The 15502-nt window shown below is 35.1% G+C and overlaps 1 protein-coding gene across 4 annotated transcripts in view; it reads left to right on the top strand.

The window, feature by feature from the left end:
• The window catches only part of LOC114053705 (sorting nexin-16-like), a 32187-nt gene that overhangs the window by 5726 nt on the left and 10959 nt on the right, over window positions 1–15502 (top strand). For all 4 annotated transcript variants that reach the window (XM_027876830.1, XM_027876829.1, XM_027876828.1 and 1 more), the window contains exons 3-5: window positions 2327–2413; window positions 4928–5076; window positions 8756–8825. In XM_027876830.1, coding sequence (XP_027732631.1) covers window positions 2327–2413; window positions 4928–5076; window positions 8756–8825 — 306 coding nt within the window. The remainder of the gene's footprint in view (window positions 1–2326; window positions 2414–4927; window positions 5077–8755; window positions 8826–15502) is intronic.

The following is a 15502-nucleotide window of genomic DNA, read 5'->3' as shown; positions in this document are numbered from 1 at the left end:
AAAGCCTGAAATAGCTCTGAGAAACATAAATAATATTTACTTGAAAAGGAATAAAAGTTCAACTCTTGGCTCTTTTGCTGCTCAAACATTTGAGTGCTCAAAATCTGAAGATCCCATTATAATAGTGCTACACTTGAAGATGCAAAAGAAATGAAAAGACATAAATCACTACAGGCAAACTCTTGCCTTCTGTTTAAGAAATGCTTTCAATTAGGATTTTCTTTAGTGAATATATTTTGAACATTCATAGTACATAGCATTGCTCCACTGTTGTAGCAGCTGTACGGGTTGAAAAGTTTTAATACTTGATTCCTGTCCCCAAGGAGCTCATAGTTTAATTGATAGGACAGTCACAGATTTAGAGGCAGTGTGGGATGGTAGAAAGAGTCATAGACTTATAGTCTGAAGACACCTGGATTCCAGTCCCACCTCTGACTATATGACCATCTGCGAGTCACCTAGACTCTATTAAGAACCTCATCTATTTCATGTGTTTTTTGGTGGTTTTTAATATTTAATTATTTAAATATTTAATATTAATATAAAGGAAATCTGTAACTAGAACCCTCATTGCCTGGCTCCTATTTTAACTACAGTTCAGAGTTGTTAGAGATCCAGAGGGTGTCCAAATAATTTGGTCTGTGTTGCTTAAGTAGATGAACTGACTTGGTATTTTCACTTTTCTTCCTCAGTCTGCCTTTTGGTAGAGAAGTTGAGTGGCCCAGGAAAAAGGCTTCCATGACAAAATATGGGGAATAGCCAGTGTTGGAAGGATTGTGGTAAGACAGGCATAATGATGCATTGGTAGTGGAGCTATGATTTACCACAGCCATTCTGAAAAGCAGTTTGGAATTAAACAGAGTGACAAAACTGTCTATACCAGTGGTGTCAAAAAATAGAAATGGAAGCCACTAATCTGTAAGTAAGGATTCCTACAGGCCACATATTGACTTAGTTTTAGAATGTCAGATTACCTATGTTTTATTGTATTTTTATTTATTTTGTTAATTATTTCTTAATTACATTTTCAGAGCCAAGAAAATAATATATACAAAACAATATACTTTCTATTTATGTTAATGAAAATATTGTAAACAGACAATCACAGTAATCAAAATTAATGTGGCAAAATTATAAGCAACAGGTTATGACTCCAAAAAAAAGATGTAAAAAGACACCTCCCTCCATTCCGTTGCAGAGGTAGAAGGTCCGTGGGTGTTGAACATTGCTTATGTCAGTATTTTTCTTTAATGTATTGATTAGTTTTGCTCATTTTTTTCTCTAATTTCTCTTTTCCTTTAAAAAATATCAGCGAGGGGAGAAGATACAAGGTATAACTTACGGAAAAAGGATACAGGGGAAAATCTAGATGATGTAAAAACTAAAAGTAGCAATAAAAATTTATGTTTTAAAAGAAAAAAAAGGGGCTCCATGATGGAAGGGAAGAGACAAAGGGCTAACCTCTTGGGTCATTCTAAGATGACTCTAGATTATTAGCTAGAAATAAAAGATTCTGTGTTTGACAGCAGGTTTAGAGGACAGAATTTTCAGAAATACTGTACTTATTTTTTAAAAATCAGCTTTTTTTTGTTTAAAAAAGTTTTATTATAAATAGGAATAGTTTCTGAAATTGTGTTTGTAAATTTTATTTCTATTTTGTATATTTGGTGAAATATGTTGCCTTGCATTAGTCATTTTATTACTGAGTAGCATAGATTGCTGCTTTGTAGATTCAAAAACATTAATCTAGTAAGTATACCTTTTTGTTTCCCAGGCCCCAGGTTTATTTTAAATATTGAAAAAATTTTTGAATTTTAGTGTTTGCAAAGTTTTGAAATCATATTGTTTCTTTCACAGCTGCTCCAAGCAATCCTAGGTTTGGTTTTTGTTTTTGTTTTTTTTTTTTACCATTAATTATAAATGTTGTTGACTTAGAATAATATTCACATAGCCAAAGAGTTCATTATTATTAGCAATTTTGGGCTAAATTGATCTTAGATTTTCCTTATTAGCTTATAGGCAACATTGAAGCAGTTAAATAATGGCTGACATATAAATAATGCATTCATAGTGTCAAACAACTTTAGAAGTAGTAGACTATTTCCTCCAGTACTTTATATGGAAACTAGTGATTTTTCTTGAAGCTACATAGTTAGTTTCAGATCTGGGACCAGTATTCACATTTCCTCCTCAGTGTTGTGTACCAAAATTTTCTATTAATTTTGACAACTAAACCTTAGCTTTGACATTTTATGCTTTTAAAATATATCCTTTCACTAAATTTGTACTTGGAAATTTCATACTTTTCATGCTATTTTATGTACAGGTATATAAAGTGCTAATAAGAAAAAGCCCAGAAGAAAGCTGGGTAGTTTTCAGAAGATACACGGATTTCTCTAGGCTGAATGACAAAGTAAGTAATTTGATCTGCTGTGTCTCCTGAAACTAGCTTTTAACTTTTCATGTGAATTGTCTTGCAGTCGATTCTTTAGTTTACTTTTACATTTCTTTTTAATAAATCCAAGTGAGCCCTTTGCTGTGGAAAACAAATGTTGTCTGCAGTCAAATTATGCAGAAGCACCTTTTTGTCTTTATAATAAAATATTTAGTATTTTTGCTTCTCTTTATGGTCCCACTGGTTGTTAGTTTAGCGCCACTTCATTTTCACTAAAATTTTAAGACACTAGAGGCATCCTAGAATTGTCCAAAATAACACTAATGTAAGTCCAATTTGAATAGCAACTGGCTTTTTTCTCTGTTATGTTCAGTGTGCAATTCAGTATTGAGCACTAATGGAGACTGTAATCCTGAAAAATTTTCCCACCAATTGGAATCTTGTAGGTAACCTTAGCAGCTGAAAGCAGCCCTTAATGCCTTAGTTCATATACACGAATCTGTATTTGGTCAAAAATATTTTTATTTCCCAATCCAATTCTCTTCACTCACTCCCTGATACACTTAAAATTACTTGGAAGTTGTTTTTTAAGGTATGAGAAAAATACTTATCAACCAAACTTCTGGGTCACTTAAAACAACCTGCAGTTATGTTTTAGTTACCAGGAAAATCTTTATCATTGACTATTTCTTATTTCAGACGAATACTTCTATCTCCTTCAAAATCTAAGAGAAGAGATATAGTTTTGAATACCAGATTATGTTAGAACACCTGAAGCACTCTGACTTAGATGCAATGTCTTTTCTTACCATTCCTTTCTGGATGTATTTTAACATTGGTATTAAACTAAATAAGGTGTGTCCTCAAGGAAATGTTCAGTGTTTCTGGAACAACATCTGTTCTATATGAAATTTCATTACATTTCTGAGTTTCAGTAGCATTTAAAAGACGGTTAAGTTATGGAGCTAGAATTTTGTCCTGTTGGAGGTTTTTTATTGACGAGGAACAAAGTAATTTGTTTCATTATTAGAAATCTGATATAGAATTGAAGTTTTAATCCTGAGCTTTCTTATGTAGTTAACAGTAATTTTATTGAGTCATAACATGATAAAACAGGCTCAGTTGAAAGCTCTTTAATCTTTTCATGTTTATTGTCCATTTCCTTTTTATGGCTTACACAGTATTAAATGTTTAGCCCTTTATCTCTATCCAACTAAGTTCATCTTCACTGTCAGTGTACCTTTAATCCTAAGCAAATTCAGGTTTCAAAAGAATTTTGAAGCTATTTGAAAAAAGATATTAGTATGACTTAAAACAGTAAAAACTACTTGCTTCCCTACCATAGACATACAATATTCATATTACCATCTAGATAAATAATAAGAAATTTTTCAACTATATATTATTATATTATAGCATATTTTAGCTGCTAGGGACTTTAAAGAGCCCCATATAACTTATAAAGAGGGGAATTCTGTCTTGGTTCTGCTGGCCATGGGTTAAAACCTTTTTTTGTTCTTCTGTTTAAAAAATTAAGTTTTTCTTAGTTCACGTGCTCAAATACTCTGCTAGCCCCTTTAAAAGATAAAGAACATATGTAAGACATGGTTCTTACCTCCTGTAAACTTACTTTATGTTGCAGAAATAGCTCATTAACATAATAAGAGATAACAAATGAAGTGGAAAAAAACAAAACAGGATAGGGTGGAGTGACAGACTTTAGAGGAGCAGGAGGTCAGCATAGAGAAGTTTAGAGGAAAGGAAGTTATAAATTCTATACTTAATCTAAAATATCAGCATATTTAAATTTTTTAGCACTGAAGTAAATAAAACTAATCCTTATTTCCTTCCATTATTTTGTGACTATAGTTTATAATTTATTATGGGAGCTTATATAAATGTGTGCTTTCCTCACACATTTGTTCAACATGTGTGATCAAAATAGAAGTCCATTTAGAAAGAAAATTTGGGAATATGATGAGTATCGGAGTATTGACAGAAAATGACACAATAAGTCACATATATCTAATACACAAAATTTAGCCTTTTTCAAGAGTTCATAGCTTTAAAATTGGAAGCGACCATAGAGACCACCTACTTCATCCTCTCAATTTACAGATATGGAAATCAAGGCCTGGGAAGCTTAAGTGATTTTTCCCATTTTATACATCATCAGTGGTGAGATTTGAATTCCCATGTTCTCTCACTCCAGAACTAGTACTCTTTTCACTGTATCTTGCTGCTTAATGAAACTTTCTTACATTATATATTGACATCTTTATGTCCTGTCACTTTTTTTATTTTACTTTCAAGAATTTTTCACTATGAAGTTTTTACTAGCTTAAACCATTAATTACATTGTGACTATTTTATTATCTAGGAATAACAAAGGACTTTGTAATCTTTAATTCTGTAATTGAGCATATTTCGCAATATGTCATGGATTAGTCCACATTTGTTGCTCACTTTTTAAAGTTATATTCAATATTTTCTTAACTCCTTTTTTGCTGGATTATAATCTTTTTTTTCCAGTTAAAAGAAATGTTTCCAGGCTTTCGACTGGCTCTTCCACCAAAACGCTGGTTCAAGGATAATTACAATGCCGATTTCTTAGAAGATAGACAGTTGGGACTTCAGGCATTCCTACAGAATTTAGTAGCTCACAAAGATATTGCTAACTGGTATGTAACTTCTTAAAGAAATAAAATTTATTAGAAATATTCTAATATCCCAAAATAATTAAAAATCTAAATCAAGGAATTTTCAAAGATTAAGAAAAATAGTATAGAATTCCAGTAGCCAAGTGTAATCACTGTTTATGTCAGTGATAAGGAATTGCCTTCCTTCTTTCAAGGAATGAATTTATTTAGTGTTTTCCTTATGAATACTAGAAAATCGGAAAGCAAAAATACAGTTCTAGATAGTTGATAGTTTACTATGTAATGTATTTTTGACATGTAAATTCTAAATAGAAACTTGGACTACTGTTGTCCGTAGAGACTTTGCTTCAGTATTTTAATAAAAATCCTAAACGAAAGGAACTTAGTTGTAAGTACAATAGATAATACAAACTGCAAAAGTAAGGCACATGCCTATCTGAGAGCACATCATTAGGTTTTTTTGTTTTCTCTGGGAGTTTCAGTGAAGTTAATCATACTTAATGTTGCTGTAAGCCGAACACTATAGGTAAAATCTTGAGGTAGAGTTAATAAGTATAAAAATGGAAAATAGCAATGCAGTAGTGAGGATTTAGAAATGAAGAGAATTATATATGGTTTCTTAGCTTCTGATCCCTAATTTAAAATGTATTAAAGTATTTACAATGTACCAGGCACTATGATAACTTCTGAAGATACAAAAAAATTGAGAAAGTAGTCCTGGTCCTCAAAGAGTTTACAGTCTAACATGGAAGACAGCATGTTTATGTATAAGTATGGACAAAGTACATACAAAAGAAACTCAAGGTGGCCTTGGAGAAGAAGGTGCTAACATCTGTGGTGACCAAGAACAGCTTCATGCAGGTAGTGCTTGAGCCAAGTCTTTAAGACAGAAGATTCCAAGTGGTGAAAATGAGGAAGATGACCATTTAAGGCATAGAAACAGAAATGGAGTGCTGGCATAGTGTCACAGGAGGCCTTTATCAAGGAATTCCCGACATTAATAAAATCATTGGTCTGAACCCTCCTACCTCTCGAAAGGTGCAGTCATGAGAGTTTGGGCTAGATTGGTGTTAGAATGTCAGGAGAAAGCTTTCAAAGAAAGAAATGGACAGAATTTGGTTATTTGATACAGGAATTAAAGGAAGATGGGTATTAGGCCTGAGTGATCAGAATAGCGGTAGTACCCTGAAAGAACTGGGAAAAATATCTACGGTAGACATAAGATGTTACTTCTGACTATAATTGTCACATGAGACTACAAAAGCAGCTATGAACTAAGAACAATATTACACAATAGGATTTTTTTGCTCATTGATTTGGTAACAAACAATAAACCTTATTTGCCCCCATCAGTTAGAGTTCAGGTTACACCAGTTTGGAGTGGATTCCAGTCTTTAAGTGCAGGGAACACTAATAATGTTAGGGACAGGGAAACTTATTTGTTGAGGATCTATGTAAAAACATGGACAAGAGTCACACAGTCATATCAGTAAGCATTTATAAATAGCTACTCTTTGCCAGGCCCTGAGATTACCCAAAAAAAAAAAAAGTGAAACAGTCCTTCAAAGACCATAGGTGTGGTATTATCTTCACTAATACAGAGGAGTACTTACATCAATAAAAGGTGGTAGATCTGTTTAAGTTTTGAAGTAGTGATGTTTGCTGGCATCTATAGCCGACTATCTTGTAGGAAAACATATTACCATTAGAGCCTCAACAACTATGTGAGGTAGCCACTACAAATATTATTTCCATCTTACAGACAAGGAAACTGAAGCAAATGGTAAGTGACTTGCCAGAGGTAGTTCTTACCTATTAATGAAGTATCAGTTGCCGTATTCCTTTTAAAATAACAGTTCTCATGGATTTAAATTTCATTAAAATTGATCATTAACTATTCTTTTTGAGAACAAAAACTTAATGATGAACAGTTAATACCTATTTTCCAATTAGCTACTAATAAAAAATGAAAATGGAAATTCTAAATAATGTAATAAAAGAGAAGATATTATTTGATTTCACATAATTCTTTAGGATCATATTTGAACCTTTTTTAAAACTGGAGCTGCGATTTCATTGGTGCAGGAAACTTGTGCCAATGATGATCAGCAACTTTTTTACAACCTAGGATATTTGATACTCATCTAGGGCAGTGGTCACCAAATATTTTTTATCACAGTCTCAGTGGAAAAAATTTTTAAATTTTAAGCATATTCCCACTAAGTATATATTTATAAATTATATAAATGTACTCTGTGCTGATGATTATAAAACATAAACACAAAAATAAAAATGAAGTAACATTTTAATCCTAGAGTCAGTAAGAACAGCTGGGGTTTATTGAGTAGGTGAATAATACAGTCTCAGATTTATGTGGAGGATGGATTGGAGTGGGGAGATAATTGAGGCATGGAGATCAATTAGAAGGCTATTATAGGTGTACAGACAAGAACTAACTAGGTCCTAAACAAGGTGGCTGTATGAGTAAAGAGAAGTGGACAAAAGTAAGAGATACGTAAAGAATGAAGTACAGTGTTTTGCAGGTACTCTAATTAGATACGTGGAATGAACAAGAGAGAGCTATCAAAGGTCATACCAAGATTAGGAACCTGAATGACTAAAAGCGTTGTGTTTGCCCTCATCAGAAATATAGACATTCAGAGTAGGGGTGGGCTTAGGGAGAAAGATAATGTAGTAAGCCCTGCCAAGCATACTGCAGTCTCTCCATGTTTGTTGTTGTCCCACCTGGAGTGTCCTCACTCTGTCCTACCCTAAATGAAAAGAGGGGAGCTTCCCAGGAGCCATAGCCCACCTTCTAAAAGAAACCTACCATAGGCAGAGGTATTCTGAGAGAGGAGGGTGAGAAATTTGCGAATGGCACTTACATGGGTGCCACTGTGGGGGCCTCAGTAACATTTAAGTTATAACTGAGCGGTGATTGGTACAAAAGTGGAGAGATCAGGAAGTTGGAAAATGAAAGTATGGGGCACATGGAGGACTGTTGAGGTAGAAGTGCATCATGGCCTAGTGGATAGAGTCAACCTCAGAATCAGTATAACTGGGTTCAAATCTAGCTTCTAATTGTTTCCCTGGGCAAGTCATTTACCCTCTCCCTGCTTTAGGCCACTTCCTTTTAGACTATAAATTGCAGGACAGTTGCAGACTCATTGAGGGTGTTTCTTTATTAGGAGCTGCCTATTCAGTAAAACCACAGGTCTGGACCAATGTTGTATAGTCCTTAACTCAACAAGCATCTCTGTATAGATTATTGTGCTAGGCACTAGGAAAGATACAGAGTTTAAATGAAGAGGATAATCCCTGCAGATGTGGAGTTTATAGGAGGATAAGATACAAAATGCAGATGACTCTCAAACATACTTAACAGATAATGTGTATTGTGCTCACCAAGAAGTTCTGTGTGTGTGTGGTTGAAGTTGGAAGGTTTTCATATTTTTGCTAGATATGGTTATGTGAAACCATTAAGTTAGACCATATGTAAGGCTGTTTGCTTTTAGGGGTATGTCTTAATGACCTGTAATAAATAAACAAACAAATGGCATTGTGTCGTAATACTTTGAGTGTGTGTGTGTGTGTATACATGCATGTACATATATAAAATGTTTGCTACAAAGTCCATTTTTCTATCTTGTATGAATTTTGGTATACTCAATCTGATAGGTTTTTCTTTTTCTTTGAAAAGCCTTGCAGTGAGAGAATTTCTTTGTCTGGATGATCCACCAGGTCCATTTGATAGCCTAGAAGAAAGCAGGGTAAGTGCTGTATTATTATGTCACATTGGGGAAAAAAAATAACAAATAAGTACAATAGCCATATTGTTCCTAGACTAGCCTGAAAGATTTGTGCACAAAAAAACAGAATATTACGATTTTCCATATTTTATTGTAGTGGTAGTTTTTCACAGAAAATATTTGCTGTTCAGGTCACAGGACTTGTTTCTTTGAAAGAACATTTGTATTAATAATTACAGATACAGGGGCAGCTAGGTGACATAGTGGATAGAGCATCAGCCCTGAAGTCAGGGAGGACCTGAGTTCAAATCTGGCCTCAGACCAAACATTTGACACTTATTAGATGTGTGACCCTGGGCAAGTCACTTAACCCCAATTGCCTAAAAAATAACAATAATAATAATAATAATTACAGATCTGTTCAAGTATGTAAAAGCATTGCACTTAAGTTCAAAAAATTAATTATACAAATAGAAGATGAGGGGAGACATGGCTAAACTGAATTTTATGTGAAAAGAGATGTAGAGGTTTTAATAGCCTACAAGTTTAAGCTGTATAATACAAAGTGTCATTTGTTCTCCAAAGGGCAAACTGGATCATAAGCTATGGTAATAGAAGTTGAGCGTCAGGAGCACAGGAGGGTAGTCCCTATATCCTGATCACATGCTGGTTACTGCATCCAGTTTAGTATGCCCAGTTAATTCCCTATCACTGATGACCGTGTGTTAAGGATATTGTGGACAGAATTCTTATTTGAGTAGGGCGGATAAGATCCCTTACATCTCTTAAAATTACATGATTCTAAGTAGAAAATTAATACTGTTATTGATCAGATTTTTTTAAGCACATACAGTGTGCCAAACACTGTGCTAGGCTTTGGGGATACAAGCCCTAAGAATGAAACAATTCCCTACTCTCAAGGAACTTACATTTTAATGGGAAGGACAAATACAACTATAAATACATACAGCATAAATACAAAATGGATAAATATAAAACGTTAAATACAAGTAATTTGGAATGAGGGCACTAGCAATTGGGGTGAGTGGAAGAATCAGGAAAAGTTTCATACAGAACAGGGTGCTTGATCTACTTAAAGGAAAAAAAGACATTCTTTGAGGTGGAGGTAAGGACAGAGTATGTTTCAAGTATGGGAAGAGATGGCCAGTGCAAAGGTGTGAAGGCTCATACGTGAACAGAAAAGGCCTTTTTATTTGAATCACAGAGTACAGGACTAGGAGCCATATACAGTGAGGCTGGAAGTGTAGGTTAGGTTCAGGTTGCAAAAGGCTTTAAAAGCTAAACAGTTTATATTTTATTCTAGAAGCAGTAGGGTGTCACTACAGTTGATTATGTAGGAGAGTCACATGGTCAGATCTGCACTGAAGAAAAATTACTTTTGCTGCAGTATGTAGGATAGATTGGAATTGTGAGAGACTTAAGGTAGGGAGACCAATTGGGGGCTGTTGAAATAATCTAATGTAGATATGATGAGGACCTAAACCAAGATGGTTTAGTGGAGAGAAGTTGGATATGAGAGATATTGTGGAGATAGACACATTAAGATTTGGCAGCTGATTGAATTTGGATCTATGGGGCAGTGAGGAGTCCAGGAGAGCAAGGTTATAAACCTGGGAGAGTGAAAAGGTGATGATGCCTTTGACGTAAATAGGCTGAGAAGAGGTGAGGATTTAACAAAGGAGGAAGATAATGGGGGTTTTTTTGTATACATTGAGTTTAAGATATCTTCAGGACATTGAAGTTTGAAATGTCCAGTAAACAGTTGGTGACATGAGATCGAAGCTCAGTATACTGTGAGTGTAGGGGAAAGAGTGGAGAGCATAGGAGAATACCTTGGAGAACCATCCACACTTAGTGTGACTTGGATGATGAACCAGCAAAGGCAACTAAAGAGAGGCTAGATAAGTAGTAAGAAAACCAGAAGAGAGTAGTATTTTAAGAACCCAGAAAGGTGAGAGTATCCAGGAGACAGGGTGGTCAAAAGTGTCAGATGCAACAGAGTGGTCAAGGATGAAGATGAAAAAAGTATATCAGATTTGGTAACTTTGGGGAGAGAGCAATTTCAGTAGAATGAGGTCAGAAACTATGGTTGAGAAGTTAATGAAGGAGAAGTGAAAGCAGTGAGCATAGATAGCTTTTTCTAGGATTTTGTTTTAAAAGGGAAAGGGGAATATAGGATGGAGATGGGGCAGTGGGAGAATGAGTCCAGTGAAAGTTTGAGAGAGTTTTTTTGTTTATTTTTAAGGCAAAGGAAGACCTGGACATATTTTAAAGTAGTTGATAGGGAGAAGTTGAAGACTTTGAGCAAGGAGGATGACTATTGAGGATGAAATCTACTGGAGAAAATAAAAAGGGATGGAGTCCAGTTGCACTGTAGAGGGGGTTGGTCTTGCCATGGAGACTGTTAGACTAAGGGGAAAGAAAGGAAGTCAAAGGCTATGGAGATAAAGAGAATGGGAAAAGAGGAGTTCACAGCAAATGGCCTTAGTTTTGTTTTGTTTTTTTTGTTTGTTTGTTTGTTTTTTCCAGTAAGATAGGAGTCAAGGTCCTCACCTGAGGGGAGGGTGGACAGGGAGGTATGGGAGATTTAAGGAGGGAAGAAAAGGTTTGGAGTAGGTTTTGTGGGGAGTGAGATAGGGTATCAATTAGGGATTAGATACCAATGAAAAGACTACCTTGATTCAGTGAGGATAGAGTTGAAGTTAGATTGCTTAATTTTGTAAAGAACCTCATCAGCACAGTTATGAGACTGCCAGTTGTGTTCAGGTTGTGCTTACGAATAGAGGAATCAGGTGATTGGAATAATCAAGGGCTGGAATAATCAAGTTTAGTAAGAGATGAGCAGTGATAGGACATGGGGCTAGGATTAAGAGGTAAGAGGGTGGGGTAGCATTAAATTGGGTTGAGGTTGGAGAGGTAAAAAAAATGAATTCAGAATGAGGGTAACAGACTGAGAACGTACTGGGGAGAAGGGAGAGGGATTTGATTTTTCAGTGAGAGCAAAGAATAGGTTTAGAAGAAGTGAGACACAGGGAGAGGTGGAATGATATGAAATTGTGTTGAGATAAAGCAGTGTAAATTTCTAATTAGGGAAGTGGAACGCTTCTCAGTAATGGTGGAATCAAGTGTTTGACCATATTTGTGTGACTGAAATAGAATGGTGTATAGGTAATTGGATTTAAGGAGGCTGAGGAATTGGGAGTTTGAAGAACTGTCTGTGAACATTAGTCTCCTAGTGGAAGGTGAGAAGTTTGGAGAAGAGGAAGATATAGTAAGCCAAAAAAGAAGGGAGATTGCCCTGGGAGTTAATACACTCTAGGCACCATAATTCGGATTGGGTCTTACAAAAGATGAAAATTGATACTGCATAAAAAATATCAGAATTGTACTTAAAATCCTCTTTTATATGCTGAGTTTTCCTTCACCTGTATAGCCAAAATAATGGAACATTTATTATAGCAATAAACCCTAATTTTAGGAAAGTTGATGGTGGTATATCTCATAATTCAACTTGTCTCTAGTCTGACTCAAGTTACTTTAATTGACGTCTGTCTCAGTGACACATATCTTTAAACAATAGCTAGATTCTCAGAGCAGATTTAGTAATAATAGAGTATCTGTATAAGTGGCATATCTAAATGGTCACTCACCTAATTATAAATGCAACTCTTTTCTCAATGTTTTACATGTTTGAAATGGACTATGCTTAATTGGTGGAAGTCCCAGGGTGCTATTCCAAATCAGGTCCAGTGGGTCACTTGGGGCTTCAGAGTCCAACAAACAGCCCTTTTACAAAAACCTGTTCCAGTGCCCACAGGTAGAGGCAGCTGTCCAGGTAGCTACAAAAAAGCTGAGGTGGATAAAAACAAATAAAAGATGGTGGCAAAGAGGTTCCCTGAGCCTCTGACTCCCTGCTAAGTGTCAAGAACTAACTGCCGGAGGTGGGGAGGGGGGTCCCATTAAATTACAAGTTTTCTTATATTACAGTAAAACTATTACTTAAGTTTGTGAATCTAGGCACATCCTTAATGAGTAACAACTATAAGAGTTTGAACCAATATTGTAAATTATGTTCGTGATATATTTTGTATAATTATAAGTTATCAAATTCTATAAAGAAAAAGTCAGGAAGGGTCCTGTAGCCAGGATTCTTAACATTGAGTCCATGAACTTTTAAAAAAAAAATTTTTGTGACTGCATTTCAGTATAATTGGTTTTTTTAAATCCCGTGTATTTTATTTTACGTATTTAAAAACATTCTGAGAAAGGGTCCGTAGGCTTCACCAGTCTGCCAAATGAGTCCATGAGGTCCATGATACAAAAGTTAAGAACTATTTTAGAGGGCTAGTTCATGTTCTTACTCTCATATATGAACTTTAAGAAGGGGGAGGAGGGGTGTGTACACAGAGAAACTGGTAATTAAGCATTGGAGGGAGAATCATACTATTTTTAAAAATCAATTTACCATTCTAAAGGATTTGAGTGACCATTATGTGTTCTCGTCATTGTGTTAGAATGTATTTATACCAGCATATATTATATTTTCCAAATCCTAAAGTACATCCTAGGATTTAAAATTTTCTGTTTTAAATTTTTAGAGATGTTTCTTGTAGTCTATGTTGTACTAGATTTCAGAATCCTCCTCTCATTCTTTTATCATCTGTTAGCTAAAAGGGAAAACTAAAGCTGGAGACATAGAGGTGGGAATTGTCATTCAGACCATCAACATAAGTATTGATGAATTGATTCTCTAGTGCACTCCCCATAATGTCTGCTCAAAATTTCTCTCCAAGGTTCCCACACCACTGCCTTACCCTATTCTCTCAGCTGAGGATCTTGTCTCATACTTAAAAAATTGAGATCATTGGCCAATACCCTCTTTTCCCCTTCTCTACATTTCAAAACTCCTTGACGTACTCTGTTTTCTCTCTCCTCTTTTACTCCAGTGTCTCTGAAAAAGAGGCAATCTTCTCTGGCCAATACCAACACCATTTACTGAGACTACCTTCTTCCCTTTTATCATCTCACATCATTCAGATGTGTGCCCCCAATATCTCCTTTTTTACCCGTCTCACACACAGTGGTGGCCATTCTCTTTCCAAGGCAAACTCCTCAGCATGCTCTTTGACCCATTCTTTCCCATCTTCTCCAGCAAATTGCTGTCATAATCATCCCTCCCTCCCCAGTCTTCAATGTCTCCTTTGTCTACTGGCAACTTCCCCGCTATACAAATATATCCATCTTTCTGCCATCCTTTAAAAACCTTCACTTGATCTAGCCGTGCTGTGGTCCTATATTTCTGCAATCAAGTTATCAAGATATTTGTTAAAAAGCATTAAGCTGCTTAGATGTCATCTCCCATTAAGAAACACATCCCAAATATCATTTCTGTATGTCAATCATGTAACTTTTTTTAAAAATCACAAAATTGAGTTAAACTTAACTATAGGATAATTGAAACAAACTTTTGATAAACTCCAAGTAGCTTTCTTTGTGTACATGAATAAAATTAGTCTTATAATGAAGAATATATAGCAATATGTTAAAGGCTTCTGTTTCTTTTGAAGTTGTTTAGGTAGCTTGTTCTTTATAATAGCTAGTAGTAGCCTTTATAGAAAATACAAAGACTGGGGCAGCTAGGTGGCGCAGTGGATAGAGCACGGGCCCTGAAGTCAGGAGGACCTGAGTTCAAATCCGGCCTCAGACCAAACGCTTGACACTAGCTGTGTGACCCTGGGCAAGTCACTTAACCCCAATTGCCTTAAAGAAAAAGAAAGAAAAAAAAGAAAAAATACAAAGACTTAACTTCAGCCCAGAACAAATCAAATTTATCTCAAATTTCAAATTAACAGAATACAAATTAATGAGATTTTATTGTGCCAGTGTATTTAATTTTGTGGAAAGACATTAAATTTAAGAAGCTGGGTTTTGCAAGTTTTTGTAACTCAAGTTGTATTAAAAAGTGATTGGTCTTGGCTACATAAGCAATTTTCTATCTGTTTTCATGAGAGTATTATAGGTATTAGTTTAGCTAAAAGATGCTTCCTAAGTTCACAGATTTTGATTATATTAAATATGGCCTTGGGGGGTTGGGAATAATAAATAGAATAGTATCCCTCTATTAGGTAACTTTCTCTACAATTGATTTTGTTCTGCTAATTCCCATTGAAATTAATAAAAATCTTTGGTACCAAAAAATAGGTCATGCCTAACTAACATTAGGTTTAAGACATCCTTCAACATTCAGAGAGGTCAGTAAATATGGTATATGTAGCATTATAATCATTTTCTCTGGAAATATGTAAATAACAACTAATTTTTACAGCATTTAAAGTTTGAGACAAAGTAAAAAAAAATTATGTTTTTATGTGGTACTCTCCAAAACACTTTTTAAAAATACCATCATAAGATATGTGTGTATAATAGCTAGCATTTACATAGTGTACATTTGATCTCATTTGAGCTCTCTGAGGTAAATGCTATTATCCCTATTTTACATATGAAGAGATTGAGGCACAGAGAGATTAAGTGACTTAAGTATCTAAGATAGGATTTGAACTCATGTCTTTCTAAAACTGTTAAGTCTGTGCTTTATCCACTGTGCCACCTAGCTGCTGCTCGCAGGGTGGGGTGTGTGTGTGTGTGTGTGTGTGTGTGTGTGTGTGTGTGTGTGTGTG

This window comes from Vombatus ursinus, unplaced genomic scaffold (assembly GCF_900497805.2).
Source record: "Vombatus ursinus unplaced genomic scaffold, bare-nosed wombat genome assembly UNPS02014812.1, whole genome shotgun sequence".
In the NCBI taxonomy this organism is placed as follows: Eukaryota; Metazoa; Chordata; class Mammalia; order Diprotodontia; family Vombatidae; genus Vombatus; species Vombatus ursinus.
This window is presented reverse-complemented; position numbering and strand designations above follow the sequence as displayed.